At 40.3% G+C, this 17,404-nt stretch overlaps 1 protein-coding gene across 7 annotated transcripts in view; it reads right to left on the reverse strand.

Annotated features, from left to right (window-relative positions):
* Window positions 1-17,404, reverse strand: part of PLEKHM3 (pleckstrin homology domain containing M3) — a 218,883-nt gene that overhangs the window by 80,537 nt on the left and 120,942 nt on the right. For all 7 annotated transcript variants that reach the window (XR_010149857.1, XM_001140597.7, XM_016950390.4 and 4 more), the window contains exon 6: window positions 6,140-6,203. Coding sequence is in view for 6 of the 7 variants with exons in the window: in XM_001140597.7 (XP_001140597.2) it covers window positions 6,140-6,203 (64 nt within the window). In the remaining variant the exon portion in view is untranslated. The remainder of the gene's footprint in view (window positions 1-6,139; window positions 6,204-17,404) is intronic.

Genomic DNA, 17,404 nt, shown 5'->3' on the forward strand with positions numbered 1-17,404 from the left:
TGAAGAAGAATTCAGTAAAGTATGTTGTTTAAAAGTGGCCTTGAAATACCTTAAACATTGCCTTTTCGTGATCTTACCAGCTAGAAAACAGTTGAGGTAAGACCACTGTTTGAATTATTTCTTTAGGGGCCAATTCCAACAAATGTTGAGGTCACACGGATGACAATTCCTAAGCTCTGTGGGTATGCTGGACTAGCAAAAAAGTTAACTGAAGAGTTAACTGTTCAGGATATGGAGTGTTCAGGAAGTTTACAACACTAAACAACTCCCCATTATTCTGACATAAGCAGAGATTTTTATTTGGTTTTAGAATTCTGTGCATTGTTATTTCATCGCCAGCTTTTCTAATTTTGTTTTGTTTAGCGGCTAATGTTAATCAGTTTGCTTTGCTTTTCAGGGGAGAGAGAACCAGTGAGTTCACGATAGTATATGTATGAACATATGTACATATACACCCTGTCACCCATCCACCCACCCATCCATCCATCCATCCATCCATCCATCCATCCACTGAACATTTCTATGTTGCATAAGTTACATTAGTTGCTTAGTGTAAGTGTGTATTGCTTTAGTATAAAACAAACGGTTTAGGCAGTGCTAGGCAATTCCAGAAAGGTAGTGTACATCTGGTCACTCCTCTCTCTTTTCATGGCTCTTGAGTGCTGTGGGTCCTCCCACCTGGCATCCTTCCCACTTCACAACTCTTTAGTAAGTACTCCAAATTCCAGACTTTCCTGTCCTTTTTCTTTCATTAAAACTTATCTGTGGAAATGTCTCCCCGCCCCCAATACCATGCCATGTTTTCAAATGAATTTCTGCCAAAATAATAATTTATTTTTCTTGGGTAATATATTTCCTATAAACTAGAATCTAAACAGCCTTCACCTAAAGGTAGGGTCTCATTTGGAAATTTAGGGCCCAGGGAAGGAAAATAATGAGAAAATTAGCTCCTTAGATTGTCTCACAAGAGGGGTGTGTGTGTGCGGGGGTGAGGTGGTGGGCAGTGGAGGGAGTGGGGGGGGCCTACTCTAACCAGCCACCTCACCCATGGGATCATCCAGTATCCTTTCTCATGAATCGCCACAAATAGAATCATTCAATGCTTAACTTACATATGCCCCCAAAGGTGAGTAATACCAGAAGAGTTAGTCATTAATATACATTTTAGGTTTTGTCACAAGAGCACAGGTAGCCAAAATTTAAAAGTAAAATCTGACCTTTTCTTTCAGCAAGTAGAAGGAACTTTAGAAGAATTCTCCTATCATTTACACAGTCCAAAGACTGACATATTAAACCAGAGTTCTGATTTGCTCCTTAAGAACAACTAAGAACTCTTGACCATTTATTTATATGTACTAATGTATTCTACTGGTAAAATCTGGAACCTTTTCATCAGTGTTAAAAGTGCCAAGGGGATGTGAGTAAGGAGATGGTTTGTCACATACCTAACAGGGAAAGCAGATAGCTGACACCAAAAGTTAAGGCATTGAGAGTTACGGTACAAGTCTTGCCATCTCAGGTGAGCATATATTTTTATTGCATTCCTGTCTTAAAGCCTTCTCATGGATTTGTGATAATGCTGGATAGACTGAAAATAACAAAACACAAATTCTATTCTATTTATCCTTCTCAAAGTAGCTAACCAAGGAAAAGCTCTTAAAAAGCAGTGCCTCGTTTCCCCATTCAAAACATGCACCAATACTAGTCCATGCATCCACACACGCTGAGTTGTTGCCTGCTACTTCCTTTATAAGGAAGTACTTGGTCACTTCAAAAACCACCATGCATTCATACCTCCTCAAAGAAAGTTTGTAAGATTTTATTTTTTAAAAAATGAGCAGTACCTTCTGTTAAAGTTATATTCAAAGAGTTTGGATTGAATATGTTTTTCTAACAATATCTAGTTTGCAGAACAGAAATTCACCTGGAATTCTAAACACAAGAAATGAGTAAAGGAAGGCCATGCTCCCTGGAGCTCCTAGGATCTGGAGAGCCTCTGCCTGTGTCTTATGCTTCTTCCTTGGCCCTGCTACTAGGCCAGGTTTACTTGGCTCCATTTTACACGTTATGGCTAAACGCTACCAACTGACTGTAGTCAGATAATGACTACATTCAACTACTACTTTTTCAATGTGCAAGTCATACCAGTGAGCAATTCAATCACTGGTCAAACAAACAGACAATTAGGGACTCAGTCTGAGTATTAATTTTGCCAATAACTGGTACTCAGTGAACAGTGAGCAGGAGACAATCGTTCCCAGAACAACTGGAGGGAATCTCCTTTGTAAAGCAATTGTCAATCCTTGCTATTTCTTTCCTCACATCTAAATGTACAATAGTAAGGGAAAATGCATGCAAAGAGGACAGTAATTCAAATAATGAGAAGGGGGAAAACTGTCTTGAATGTAACAAAAGCAGCGGTAAGGTAGCTTGAAATCTTCAGCCAAATTGTTAAATTGAGTCTATCTGCTAAAATTTTAGGCATTGTTACTTATAAACATAAAACCAGACAGAGGACAATAAGATTGCAATTTTTTTGGTACCAGAATTCTTTCAGCATTTTTAAGTATTATTAGTGCTTTGTGTACTATATTATTTTAAAATTATCTCTAAATTATAAATCTCCTTTCACCATGTTTATTAAATTCTTACCTATTTTTTTTCTTTTTGAAGAGGAAAATGTCTGTTTTGCTTTTTAAATAAGAGCTAATGGGAAAAATCAAATTAACTTAAGAGAAATGTGTAGACAGGAACCTGTGCATTTAAGAAGAATATCTGCATTATTGTTTTTTCTGATTTATAACTCTTGAGTCACTTGCTTTAGTTTATTTTCCTTTCCCCTGCAAAATCTGAACATTAAAAGCCCCTTTTCTCTAGTTACTTGATATGACAGACAGGTCTGCTTTTACAGAAACCTTTAGCAGTGAGGAGAAAAATCAAACAGGGAAAACAATTTACTCTAAAACGCCTGAAACTGACAAGAAGCAGGATGATGAAGGAGTCCAGAAGAGGCCAAAAAGGCCCAGGACGCCATAAGGCTGGTGGTTGGGTCAGTTAGGTAGGGTTTCCCGATACCACCACATGCCCTTTCACAAAGCAATGGTATTTTTTGTTCTTTCTCCTTGTGTCCTTTCCATTACATATTTGCAAGAACAATTCAGATCTAGAAAACATGCTTGTTATTTACTTAGAAACCAAGGAAAGATGAAGCTGGGGATGCCCTTCAGTGCTGATAGCCAAGATGCAGACAGATCAAAAGCTAAATCCAATTTAACCCACCTCAGGCAGAAAAAGTAATCGAATTAAACTTCCTTTAAATATGATAAGTTTGGGGCTCTTAAAGCCAGGCACAAAGAACCAGGTTAGAGTGAGCTGTTAAGTAAATGGATGCATTGAGCTCTAGCTGCCCCGCCCACAGGGTGTTTGATAAGCTGTTGATTGCCTCCATCACTGAAAACTGATTAAGCTGCTTATGGGGCTCCAGGGGCTAATGGCCTGGCCACCAAGAATACCCCTGCCACTGATTTAAGTAAGCTGCTTGGCATGTATGGTTTGATTATTAAAGGAGGAAAAAAAGAAAAGGGGGTGGAGAGAAAGACAGCAGGGTATAGGAAAGCCTTAAAAAGCAGGCTGTATGATTCCAAATGGACACATTACTTTGACACCCTAAAATGAATATGGAATTACTCTGATTCTTTCTCTTCATCAGATATCAAAACTCACGTTTGAAAGGCTCCCTCAAAGAGTACTCACTTTGGAGCCCACCCATTGTATTTTAAACCATCTTTACAAGAATGTTCAGTGCCTTTAAACATACTTCTCAAATGATAGAGTCTGTGTCCTCAGGCACTACGATCAGGTAGACTTCAGAAAATAGATAAATGTATAACAAGTGTTTTAACCAATTCTTCCCCTTGAACAACAATTTTAAGTAAAAATATACCCCTTTCCACCCTAGCCAGCAGACCACTGCTGCTTGACTATGTAATAAAGGTCAGGCAGGACCAAAGGAGTTGGGAGAGCTGATATGTGCAAATAGGTTTCAACTTGACACATAAATGGAAATGAAAACCTTAGTCTTTTCTTAGACCTCTCCAACTAAATGCTCTAACATCATGTCTGCCATTTAATTTAAAATAACTTTCTGGCAGGGAGCAGAGGCTCACGCCTGTAATCCCAGCTCTTTGGGAGGCTGATCACTTGAGGTCAGAAGTTTGAAACCAGCCTGGCCAACATGGTGAAACCCTGTCTCTACTAAAAATGCAAAAATTAGACAGGCCTAGTGGTACATGCTTGTCATCCCAGCTACACGGGAGGCTGAGGCATGAGAATTGCTTGAACTCAGGAGGCTGAGGTTGCAGTGAGCCAAGATCACACCACTGTACTACTGCCTGGGCAACAGAGCGAGACTGTCAAATAAATAAATAAATAAATGAATAACTTTCCTAGCTCTGGGGGGACAAAAAGAACACAAAAGTCTTAAGTTATTAAACTAAAAGACACAAAAAATCCTTGAAAAGTAATTTAAAGTCAGAAAAATGACTGAAGGATATGAGCATGGTTTTTAAGTTGACCTAAATTCTTCTGGATGAAACAACCAGAGAGGAAAACAACAACGAAAGAACAGAATCACAGCAGTTTGCGATACTCTGAAAGTTGTCACAATTATTATTATTATTTAATGAACTCTTGAAAGAATCATTATCTAGTGTCCAACAGCTTCTCAGGAGTGAGCTGTTGATTTAAATGATTAACCAAAGCTTAACATATTTAGAATTTAGGGCTGAATACACAAAAGGCCAGTTTCTTCCTAGCTGCTAATCTGGTTAATCATTAAAAGTACAAGTGTGGCCAGGCATGGTAGCTCACGTCTGTAATACCAGCACTTTAGGAGGCCAAGGTGGGCGGATCACTTGAGGTCAGGAGTTCGAGACCAGCCTGGCCAACATGATGAAACCCCATCTCTACTAAAAATACAAAAATTAGCATGGTGGCACATGCCTGTAATCCCAGCTACTCGGGAGGCTGAGGCAGGAGAATCGCTTGAACCCGGGAGGCAGAGGGTGCAGCGAGCCAAGACCATGCCACTGCACTCCAGCCTGGGCGACAGAGCAAGACTCTGTCTCACAAACGAAAGGAAAAAAAAAAAGTACATGTTCTAATAAAAGTATAAAAGGATGATTTCAACTCTTACATGCTCTGTTATGTTTTACTAAACTTTAAAAGCCATTCAACTTTTTGGCTTGAGCACAAGTCAAGGGCTTAACACATTCAATGCCTTTTACATCTTTTCATACAAATTTTTAATTGGTAAAATTCACACACCATAAAATTTACTCTTTTAAAGTAAACAATTTAGTGGTTTTCAGAATATTCACAAGACTGTATAACCATCACTGCTGTTTAATTCCAGAACACTTTCATTAAGCCTCCAAAGAAACTCTTTATCCATGAGCAGGCACTCCTCATTTCTTCGCTCTCCCCAGGCCCTGGCAATCACTAACGTACTTTCTGTCACGATGGATTTGCCTATTCTAAACATTTCATGTAAACAGAATCATACAGTATGTATTCTTTTCTGTTTGGCTTCTTTTACTTAGCATGGTGTTTTCAAGATTTATCCATATTGTAGCATGCATCAGTACTTCACTTCTTTCTATGGCAGAATAATATTTTATTATATGGCTAGAACACATTTTGTTCATCCATTCATTAGCTGATGAACATTTGGGTTGTTTCCACTTTTTTGCTATTATGAATAATGCTGCTCTGAACATTTGTGTACAGGTTTTTCTGTGGACATATGTTTTCAACTCTCTTGGGTATATACCTAGGAGTAAAATTGTTGGGTCATATGGTAACTCTATGTTTAACTTTTTAACTGTTCCAAAGTGGCTAACGTACTTTGCATCCCATCAGCAATGTATAAGAGCCCCAGTTTCTCTGCATCCTTGCCAACATTTGTTATTGTCCCATATATCTTTTTATACTAAGTTTTCCCCCCATTCTGAATAAGAATTATCAGGGTTTGTGATGAAAACTACCCCAGTGATGGCAGAATACGGTGCAAAGACCAAAGTCAACAAAGAGACTTCTCCAGGAAAGCAACAAAAATGAAACAGCCCCTCTGAGCACTTACCTGCTGCAGGTCGGCGAGGGAATACAGGTGGATCTGTTGAAGGAGGTATTCTCTGGGGAAAATTCTGAAAACAAGGGCAGATAGACAAGTGAACTGTGGTGCTGCCATAACACACATTTTCCTGATAAGTTTCAGTCTCACTCAAGAATTCCTTTCCTCTGCCCTGTCCACTTTCCACCTATACTTCTCCTAAGCCCTCTGAGGAACCTGTAATATCTTTTTCTCAGATATTTTTCTTCCCAACACAGACACCAGAATGGAGGTAAAAGTTTGATCTTTGACTTCTAATGTAATCTTAAGTGCTACAAGCACTACGTGGTGGCCCAGGTCTGAGGACCAGAACATCAGTTTTCTTGTACCAGCTGTGTCCGTAATAAGCTGTGTGATCTCTGGCAAGTCCCCACATGCCCACCTGGCTTCAGCTTCTTCACAGCAGAATGAGGGTGGTTTAATGTGATGTCTCTAAATATCTTTCTAGCTGTATTTTTCTATATCTAAATATATTGATCTTGGATTTCAGAAAAACTGGAGTGGCCACTCGTGTCTAGAGGCTTCTACGGCTTTCATTAATGAGGAGGAGTGATACTGAATATCATATTAATGAACTATCCTCTCATATGTATAGTGATGGCAATTTTAGAACCTCTGTACAAATGAGAATAATGGGACAAGGTATTTTAAATTAGGACTCTTCGACAAAGTCCAGTATCTTTAGCTGCTGTCCGTTCACAGCATCTGGATAGATGACAATGAATGAACAGAAAAAAATAATCCGTATGGGTAAGCAAACAGGTTACCAAAGTGTAGATGACTGGAAAACAACACACACACAAACTAAACCCAAAACAAAATCCATGATACTAACATTTTTCTCTTTGTCTTATTTGGTACTATGCAATTTTTTTGTGTCTTAAATGAAAGAAACCACCAATTTATCCAATTCACATTTATGACTATTCATTATATGCCAAGCACTATGCCAGGCACTAGGAAGACAGCCCAAGTATGAGGCCAAGGAGCATAAAGTCAAGTGAGGGAAAGACACATAAGCTGATAAATACAATACAATGTGGTAATTGAAAATGATAAAGAGTTATGCATGGGGTACATATTTTTTGAGTAGTCTAACATGGTGGATTCCAACCCTGGCTGTCTATTAGAATCACTTGGAGAGCTTTTAGAAAACCACAGGGTATATGCCTGGGTAGAGCCCATAAATCAGTGTTAAAGAAAACAAAACAAAAACTCTCTTGGTGATTAGCACAGCCAAGGTTTAGAACCACTGGCCTAATAATCTTGCTCACTGGGAAAATCATTAGTCAGTCTTTCAATTAAGTATGCATTAGTTGCCAAATCCTAGATATTAAATCATTCATCCTTCCATCCATCCAATATTAAGCACACACTGCATATCAGACACTATTAGACTACTGAAAATGGAGCACTGAATCAATTAAATGAAGTCCTGACCAGATGGAGGACTGGAGTAGGTGTATTCTAGTAAGGACCTCTCCCGGAAAGTAGGAAAGTCGCTGAAGAATTCTGCTGGAAAGCACTGTTTCACCCACAGGAACGAGATGAGTGACAAGGGCATTATATTCTGGGAAACTGAATGCAGTTCCTACAGCTGGGCTCCCTTCAACTCTAATGGTTCAGGGCTGCACTTGCGACAGGAAGCAGAGCACAGGTCCAGCACAGTTGGGCAGGGCATAGGAAAAGTACTCAATTCCTCCATGTAGGATTAGCTTCTCTACAGGAAGGCCCCTGTCGTGGAAGGTAGACCATGGTCCCTGGAGGGACCATGAGATGTAATCAACCTCCATTTTCAATAACACAAGCACATGACACAAATGATCAAGGGACCTCTTCCTCAAGGCAGCCTACAGGAGGTCACTGAGCTTGGCACTGGAGATACATCATTTTATCTAATCCTCACAATAGCCCTGGATGGTAAACACAAACTTCATTTTACATAAGAGGAAACTGAGGCACAGAGGCAAAGACCAATTTGCCCAAGGTCACAGAGCTGAGTTTCAAGGCCAGGACTTTCTGACTCCAAAGGCCTATGCTCCTTCTAATTTCTTGGGGCTGGGGGTAGGGAAAGGAGGGAGGTAGGTTTGAGCTGATCATCTAATTTAGTAATATCATGCATGTCTCTTCTGGATGGATGTTTATTACTGTAGTTTAGGCCGGTAGCAGTATAGAGCCACTGATGCTTTTTGAAGCAGGAAAGCCACACTGATGTGCCTCTGAAGGCAGCAGGGAGGGTGGAGAGACTACAGACAGGTGACAAGGCATGTGAGAGTCTGTTCTAGGGCAGACAAGCGGACAGTGAAAGGAATGAGTGGGTAGATACCAGAGACTTTTTGGAAGAATTGAGAACATTGGGAATAAGTGAAAAAGGAGAAGGGAGTCTAAGATGACCCTGAAGTATAGAGCCTGGGGATGAGAATGGTGATGCCATTGGCCAACTGAGGGCAGGCTTCCAGGGGAGGGAATAAAAAATTGAGCTTCCTATGTGCTGAATATCCAGTGCCTGTGTGGGGAACAGCAAGCATGGACCTGGGCCTGAGATGTAAAAGACCCAGGGCACTTCTGATGGGAGCACAGAGCGGACAGCTGAAGCCATGGGAATGGAGGGAATGGAGTGAGGAAAAACCTGAATGGGAAGGGGGCTGAACCCAGATGAGGGTTGTTTGTTTTTACTTTGTTTACCTTACAATCTAGAACTATCTAAAAGTGTACTTTGGTAGTCTGCAATTTTCTCATTATATTTTGAAAACTATGTTTTTGAAAATAACCAGAATGTTCACATGTACTTCCAGTTCCTAACATTTCTCTGTATTTGTAAAATGTTCTTACCTTCATACCCTTTATCCAGCTTCCCCTAATGCTTACATCTTACATAACCATGGCATATTGATCAAAAATAAGAAATCGACATTATGCAAATTATAGACTTTATTCAGGTTTCACCAGTGGTTTCACTAATGTCCTTTTGCTGTTCCAAGATCCAAGGGCCCAAACTTATCTGCAGGAAAGGAAAACTAGGGCAGTCTTTCAGTGGGACTCAAAGGGAGCAGTGTATGATAATATGAGAGACAGAGGATGTTTAGGGGTGACTAAATTGAAGGAATAATCTTACTGAAAGGTAAATGCTTAATAATGAAATCCCTTAAATAACGTAAAATGAAAGCAATGTGGCAGCAGTGCTAAGAAATGGAGTCCAGTAAGCGGGCTGCAAAATCATTTCAAGACTAGCTCCTGCCTCTTCTGCTGGTTTGTAGAAACATAGGTCAGCTGGAGAAAGAGTTAAAAGGAAGATGAAATGATTTACGGCAGGGACAAATGCAGGAGAGCATATCTGTAATGTTTTGCTACTTAAAAGTCCTTTCTGCTTTAAAATTCTAAAACTTTTATGATTAGGGATATACAGGATATCAGACTTATTTACAAATTTACAAACCAAATCACACTGGCATACTCTTCCTGGAGTACTATAACCAGTCGGTTATCACATAGTCAACAAGCACTTACTGAGTGTCTAAAATAAGGCATCGTGCTACGTGCTGGAGATAGATACTTCAATGAATACAACTGATGAGCAACAAAGAGAATTTCCAATTTCTCCTTACTAGGCAGGGTCCTTCTTGCTTCCAAACACTATTCATTATTCTTCTCACAAAAATTAACCAACTTTGGTCACAATCATCTCTAATATTCCTTCAACATTATTTGTACAGCACAGCTAAAGTGGCTATGTATTTATTTAATGTTTCTATGTGTATATATATTTCACATATGTTTATTTTCTCTCTCCTTTTATATGAGATTCTAAGCCCCTCCAGAAGCACTTCCTCTACTGTCTTCTCCATCACACTTCAGTGTCTAATACTATAATTTACATGAGGTCAGTCATAACAGACACAAAGAACTGGAAAATGCAATATATGCGGGAAAGATGAAGGAACCCAGCTTATTGTGTCTGGAGAACTGGAGAAGATGTTGTGTCCAAGAGATTTAGTGGTGGCCATTAAAAATAAAGACTTTTAAGAGAGATAATGCCAATCATCTTTTTTTCTCCCTGGAGGATGGGAGTTGTAGTATGAAAGCACTGAAGTCAAATATGGGAATAAATTTCCTGAGAGGGAAGACTGGTAGGTATTAAAATGTATCTCTTATAGTAATGCTTTTTAATGTAAATAAAATAAGAAAAAGATTTTTTTGCAGCTATTTAGAAGATAGGGACTCACTCTTCTGCTTAGAGGTAAAGGTTTCCAAGGCAGGACCAGATAACTTATGCACACTGCCATTTATTCCTCTTTCCCCTAAGGCAGACTGAATTTGCAAGACATTCTCTAAATATTTTCTTTAGGAAGACCAAACACAGGGAAACTCAGGGTAAATATGGACCTAAAAGCCAAGCTCAGGAAAGTGTGGGCCCCGGCAGCTTCCCATCTGGGTGATTCCAAGGGCTTTCCTCTGCTGTGGCTGAGGTCCTACAAGTGGGCCTGACAGGAGTCCTTTAGGAAATGAATGGGAAAAGTAAAGATTCCCAGGAGCCAGTTTGCCTTAAACTCTGATTAGTACAAAGGGGTCTGAAAAACAGGACTAAGGAAGAGGAGTTGTCTTGGTGGGGGAAAGGGTAGCTCAGATGTTGGGGCAGACGGTTGGAACTGTCTTTGGAATGCTCAAGTGGAGTCACCTGTAAGTCCAAGTGGGCGATTTTTGGGCCCCCAGCTTACAGGTTTTAGATGAAGCCATGAGAAAAAGTGATAGTCCAGGGGGGCACATGCTGGGAAATGAGAAAAGATTGCTTCCTGGTGAAACAGTACTATTAATATTTAGGAGTAGATAAACAGAAAGAGGACTGGGAAGGAGTAGGTTGACAGGGAGGAGAAAAAGCAGAAGAGCCAGCACCAGGGAAGCCAAGGAAGGAGAGAATTTCATGAAGGAAGAAGGTGGTCAATGGCATCAAAGGTAGTGGAGAGGTCAAATAACGTGAGGAAGACTCTCATGAGGCCTGGAAAGTGCCTGCTGGCAAACAGGAATCCATCAGTGACCTCAGACAGGGTGGTTTCAGGGGAGGAGGAGGAAAGACTGGAGAGGGGTGAGGATTGTGGGTTACTCTTTTACGAAGTCAACTTTAAAGAAAAGGAGGGAAATTGGGCCACAGCTAAAGAAGGATGTAGGACTAAGAAAGGATTTTTTTTTTTAAAAAAACATAAGAGAAACTTGGGCATACTTAAATGCTAACATTAAGAAGCTACTATAGAAACAAAAGCTGAAGACACAAAAGTAGAGATAACTGATGAAGGCTGGCCTTCAAAAGGCCTAAAGGAAATGGGATGTGGACCCAGCTGGAAGCTCTTTCAAATACACACATTTGCACATGTGTATGTGCGTGCATGAAAACACACACACACACACACCCCACACACAGTATTTTCCTAATTGAAACAGTTCAAGTTTTTACTAAAGTGTTATATAAAAAAGATTAATAATTACTCAACGGGGCACAGTGGCTCACACCTGTAATCCCAGCACTTTGGGAGGGTGAGGTGGGAGGATCACTTGAGCTCAGGAGTTTGGGACCAGACTGGGCAACATAGCAAGACCCTGTCTCTAAAAAAAATACAAAAATTAGCTGGGGGGCCGGGTGCCGTGGCTCACGCCTGTAATCCCAGCACTTTGGGAGGCCAAGTTGGGCTGATCACCAGAGGGTGGGAGTTTGAGACCAGCCTGACCAACATGAAGAAACCCCATCTCTACTAAAAATATTTAAAAATTAGCTGGGCATGGTGGCGCATGCCCGTGATCCCAGCTACTCAGGAGGCTGAGGCAGGAGAATTGATTGAACCCAGGTGCTGGAGGTTGCAGTGAGCCAACATCGCGCCATTGCACTCCAGCCTGGGCAATAAGAATGAAACTCTGTCTCAAAAAAAAAACAAAAAACAAAATATAAAATAAAAGCTGGGGGTGGTGGTGAATGCCTGTGGTCCCAATTACTCAAGAGGCTGCAGCAGGAGGATCAATTGAGCCCAGGAGGTTGAGGCTGCAGTGAGCCATGATCATGCCACTGCAGTCCAGCCTGGGTGATAAAGCAAGACCCTGTGTCAAAAAAAAAAAAAAAAAAAAAAAAAGTAATTACTAATTTATTAAATTTAACCCCTAAACTTCATTATATTAAGAACCAAAAGCCACAAACTAACTGAAGGTTATCTGGCTTAGCAGTCCTTTGGTAAACAGGATCCTTGTTGCAGAAGAGGCTGCTGTGTTTAGGGCCTTCTGTGCATTAACTGATGTCACTGTATTGCAGGGGCTATTAATCATCATGTCTGGCAGCATTTCTGCAGTGGGCAGCCCTGCTTATGCCAATGCAAGCCCTGACACCAGAGCCAAAGAATAAATGAGATAAGAAGAGTCAACTCCACACTTCACTCACTCATCAAAGGAAACGATATCGCTAGCAGATAGCACTACCGAGTTTCCTGGTAGCAAAGAACATTGAAGAAACGTGCTAGAAGATCATGAAAACCAACTAGCACAATTGCTTCTAGTGCTAACATTTTCTATTTTATCATCTTTAGAATCGCCTGACACACTGGGAAGGTAACTTAGGCTTCATTTATAGATTGCTCTAATGAGAAAGGTGAGAAAAGATGAAAATTAAAAAGGAAAAAGGTCATATATGATTCAGAGCCCTTATATTATGTAGCTGGTACTTGGGGTTAAAAATGCAGAGATAATTGCCTATGAAATCAAAGGCAGTAGTCTTAACAAAAAGGTAGAAGGGCCTCATTCCATTTTGTTCCATGACATTAGGTCAAATAAATCAAGACTCATTTAACTTGACTAATTTCTGAGAAGTTCAACTCAGCTCCCACCAGGCCCCAATGCTCACGAGAAAAAAGGGATTGGGGTCAGGCTCTAAAGTAGGCAGACCCTTTGCAAGGTTCTGATAGATTTGATAATATTACCATTTTCCTGAAGCTCAGTTCTTAGAGATGCACAACCAGCATTTAAAGACTCAATGATTAAAATGAGGGAAAAATTTGCAATGGAAATATCTCATCTTAGACAGGCTTTAAAGAAAAGACCCACAACATACACACATGTAAAATTAAAATGATAGCACAACACCAAAAGCAAACTCCACAATTTGATTCTAAATGATAAGGGTCTAAATAAAGAATATGGATAAAGATGCATAAGGAATAATTTTGAAAGGAAAACCATTTATTCACGTAGTTTTACTGTCTTCCAAGAATATGTGCTCCAGGGTAGGTAATTTATATTAAGTTGAGATGGCCAGTGTCTTTCCTTTGGAGAGCACATATACCCACACTGAAATCAGCAAAAAGCACTATGAAGCATCCCCAGGGAGATGCAATTTGATGTTCTTGATATGAGCTGCAAACTCTTCCTGAAATAGTTACATTAGGCTGGACGTGGACAGGATTCGTATGTCCAGCCATACTCTGAGCTAATGGAAAAACAATTTTAAATCAAAGGCACATATTTTGATAGCAGCCCATGTGGAAGAAACAAGCTTCAATCACTTCTCTAGGTACCTCATTTTGCAAATCTCATTGGCTGAAAAAGTGGCAAGATTGCATCAGATATTATATCTTGGCAGGTAGTTACAGGAAATAAGGGTCTCTTTTACCTGCTCATTCAGAAATTGTACTTAAGTTTCTTAGCCACAATCTAAAGCCTCGAGTAGAAATATCTGGGATGTAATTTTAATTGTGAGTATTGTGGCATCTGATTATAAAAATGATAGATTATATCATAGCTGTTATATACCTAGCTCAAATTCTTAAGGTGTTTAACAGTCGCAAGAATATAACACTTCCCCTGCAATGAGTTTTATTTTTGTTTTCTCTTAGAAAATGATTTTAGAGGCCGGGCACGGTGGCTCACATCTGTAATCCCAGCACTTTGGGAGGCCGAGGTAGATAGATCACCTGAGGTCAGGAGTTCGAGTCCACTCTGGCCAACATGGTTGAAACTCCATCCCTTCTAAAAATACAAAAGAAAAAAATTAGCTGGGTATGGTGGCTCACACCTGTAATCCCAGCTGCTAGGAATGCTGAAACAGGAAAATCACTTGAACCCAGGAGGTGGAGGTTGCAGTGAGCCAAGATTGCACCACTGCACTCCAGCCCAGGTGACAGAGTGAGACTTCATCTCAAAAAAAGAAAAAAAAAGAAAATGATTTTAGAGAATTTATATATTTCATTTCATCTCAGAATAAGAGAAAACATCCTGGCTTTTTGAAAGATCGCTGAGTAAATAAAGAGCTATGTATGTATGTAGTTTAGTAAAATTAATATGTAACTTCCCAGAATTCCTTTTGAAAGTTTTCAAATCTGTTTAGTCATGAATGACACTGCAGACAGTCTGTAGCACCCTTTTACAGTGCTGATATTGGTATATACATAATTTGCTGAATTAGATCTCTGGAGAAAAAGAAGGGAGAGGGAGGAGCTATTAGGATATCAGGAAGATAGATGACTCAAAAACCACACTTTTAGAAGTCATCTAATGGAGAAGAATTCTTGAAGTAGAATGAGGAGAATGGTTGCTATCAAAACTACCAAAATGACATCCTTTATTTCTGAGTCCTGATAGATTCTGCAGCTAATCTGTTAAGGCTAAAGCCCCAGCTGCAGCTGATGAAATTTTTAATTAGCTAACTGGAAAAGTAGCCACAAAAGTCGGGTAACCTTAAATATTACAGAGAACATAAAGAGTTGTTTTCATTTAGTGAGCTTAAAGAAGTGTTATCCACAAGTTTGAAGAGCTAATACTTACTGGTCTTTAATGAGACTAATTTAGTGCTAATATTTTTGCTAAAATAGACTTATTCTTCTAAAATTCAGTATTAACCAGACCTTGCACACTTCAGTCTCAGATTTTGGTTGTAAGATATTCCTCATATGCAGTTCAGAGACATTGCAACTCCAGTCTGTGTAGATTGTGCTTTAAGAGTTAGGCTGCCCTGGCCAGGCAGGGTGGCTCACGCTTGTAATCCCAGCACTTTGGGAGGCTGAGGCAGAGGATCCCTTAAACCCAGGAGTTTGAGAGGAGCCCTAGCAACATAGTGAGACTCTGTCTCTACAAAAATAAAAAATAAAAAAATTAAGTGGGCATGATGGCATGCAGCTGTAGTCCCAGCTACTCAGGAGGCTGAAGTAGGATTGTTTGAGCTTGGGAGGTCGAGGCTGCAGTGAGCTGTGGTCATGTCATGGCACTGAGCAACAGTGATACCTTGTCTCAAAAAGAAAAAAAAATTCTGCCCTAAGAGACATGTTCTTAATAAACTGCCCTCCTAGATCAAGTGTATTTGATTTACAATAGCATGCAATCTTTTCTCTCTGTATTAGATAATCCTTCTACCTAATATACTTGATTTTTTAGGGGGTGAGGGGAGAAGAGGGAGTGTTGATATGAAGTGATTCTACCAGCTCATTTAGTATTAGATTGCTCATGCAATCTTTTGAGTACACTGAATAATAATCCCCACTTACTTCTTCCAAGATCAATAACATGTAGGTATGCCCACACATCAAAACACCATTTTCACTCATTTCATTATGTTTAGACAAATATTTACTAGCATAAAAAAGATGTTCACAATATACTAAGTGAAATGGTTAAGGATAGTATAAAACCACTTTCAGTGCCGGGCGTGGTGGCTCACACCTGTAATCCCAGGACTTTGGGAGGCTGAGGTGGGTGGATCACGAGGTCAGGAGATCAAGACCATCCTGCCTAACACGGTGAAACCCCGTCTCCACTAAAAATACAAAAAATTAGCCGGACGTGGTGGTGGGCGCCTGTAGTCCCAGTTACTCGGGAGGCTGAGGCAGGAGAATGGCGTGAACCTGGGAGGCGGAGCTTGCAGTGAGCCGAGATCGAGCCACTGTGCTGCAGCCTGGGCGGCAAAGCAAGACTCTTGTCTCAAACAAACAAACAAACAAACAAAAAACAAACAAACAAACAAAAAACCACTCTCATGGGGAAAGATCATCTGCAGAGGAAAAGGTCTGGGAGGATATGCATCAAAGTGGTAGGATATGGGTGGCTTTCTTATTTTTGTTTTCTATGATGAACAGTATTCTTTTGTAATAAGAGAAAAAATAAGTTTGGCCAAATTGGGCAGAATCTTCATTCATTTAATTAATTTATTCAACAAGTATTTATTAGCCCCCACTATATGTATAGCTCTAAGCAGTGAATATAACAGATAAAAGGTCATGACATTTTGTAGCTTACATCTAGCAGAAAGGGCAGCGCCAGTGCATGTGGCTGCATAGGTTGAACAAAGCAAAACGTCTACATTCACACCTGATGGCCTAAGAGATGGAGACAGACAAAATAAAATACCATGTTTAATGGTAATAAGTAAGCAGAGAAAGAAGACAGGAGGCGTGTGTGGTGGGCAGTGGGGTACAAACAGACACTGTGTTGCCATTTAAAACAGAGTGGTAAAGGATGCTTCATTAAGTGATGGCTGCTCAAAGACCTAATGGAGTTACGAAGCAAGCTTGGTTTCACACTGAGAAACAAAACGATAAAAAAAAGAAAAAAAGAGAAAAAAGGAAGCAATCTCAGCAGTTACAGAGGGAAAGGAAAAGCAAGTATAGAAACTAAGGTAGCAGCCAGCTTGGTATGACCAAGGACCAACAAAAAGGCCAGTGTGACTGGAACAGAGTGAATGAGGGGGAAAGTAGTGGGCGATGAGGCAGAGAGGTAATGGGAGATGAGACCACGTATGCCCTGGGCTTTTACTTGGAGCGAGAGGTGAAACTATCCGTTTGGGCCAGGAGTGACATCATCTAATTTATACATTAGCTATAGTCTTAAGAACAGACTGAAGGGGGATAAGGGTGGTGCAGGAGACCAGTTACTGGAATAATCCAGGCGAAAGGTGATGGTGGACCCAACCTCCAGCAGTGAAAGTGGTGAAAAGTGGATAGATTTTGAAGCTGAAGCTGACAGGTTTGCTGACTGGATGTAGAATATGAGAGAAAGGTGTTTGGCTTGCATCACTGTATGGACAGAGATGCCATGAAGCAAGATGGGAAATACTGTAGGAGGAGTGGTTTGCAATGTGAGTGGGCATGGGTGGGAATACTAGGAGCTAAGTTTTGGACATATTAAGGTTAAGACGTTATTAGACAGCCAAAGAACATTTCAACCTTTGGACTCAGCCTCAGCTACAGTGAACTCACTAGAAAGATAGTTTTTTTCTGG

Source organism: Pan troglodytes, chromosome 13, assembly GCF_028858775.2.
Source record: "Pan troglodytes isolate AG18354 chromosome 13, NHGRI_mPanTro3-v2.0_pri, whole genome shotgun sequence".
Classification (NCBI taxonomy): domain Eukaryota; kingdom Metazoa; phylum Chordata; class Mammalia; order Primates; family Hominidae; genus Pan; species Pan troglodytes.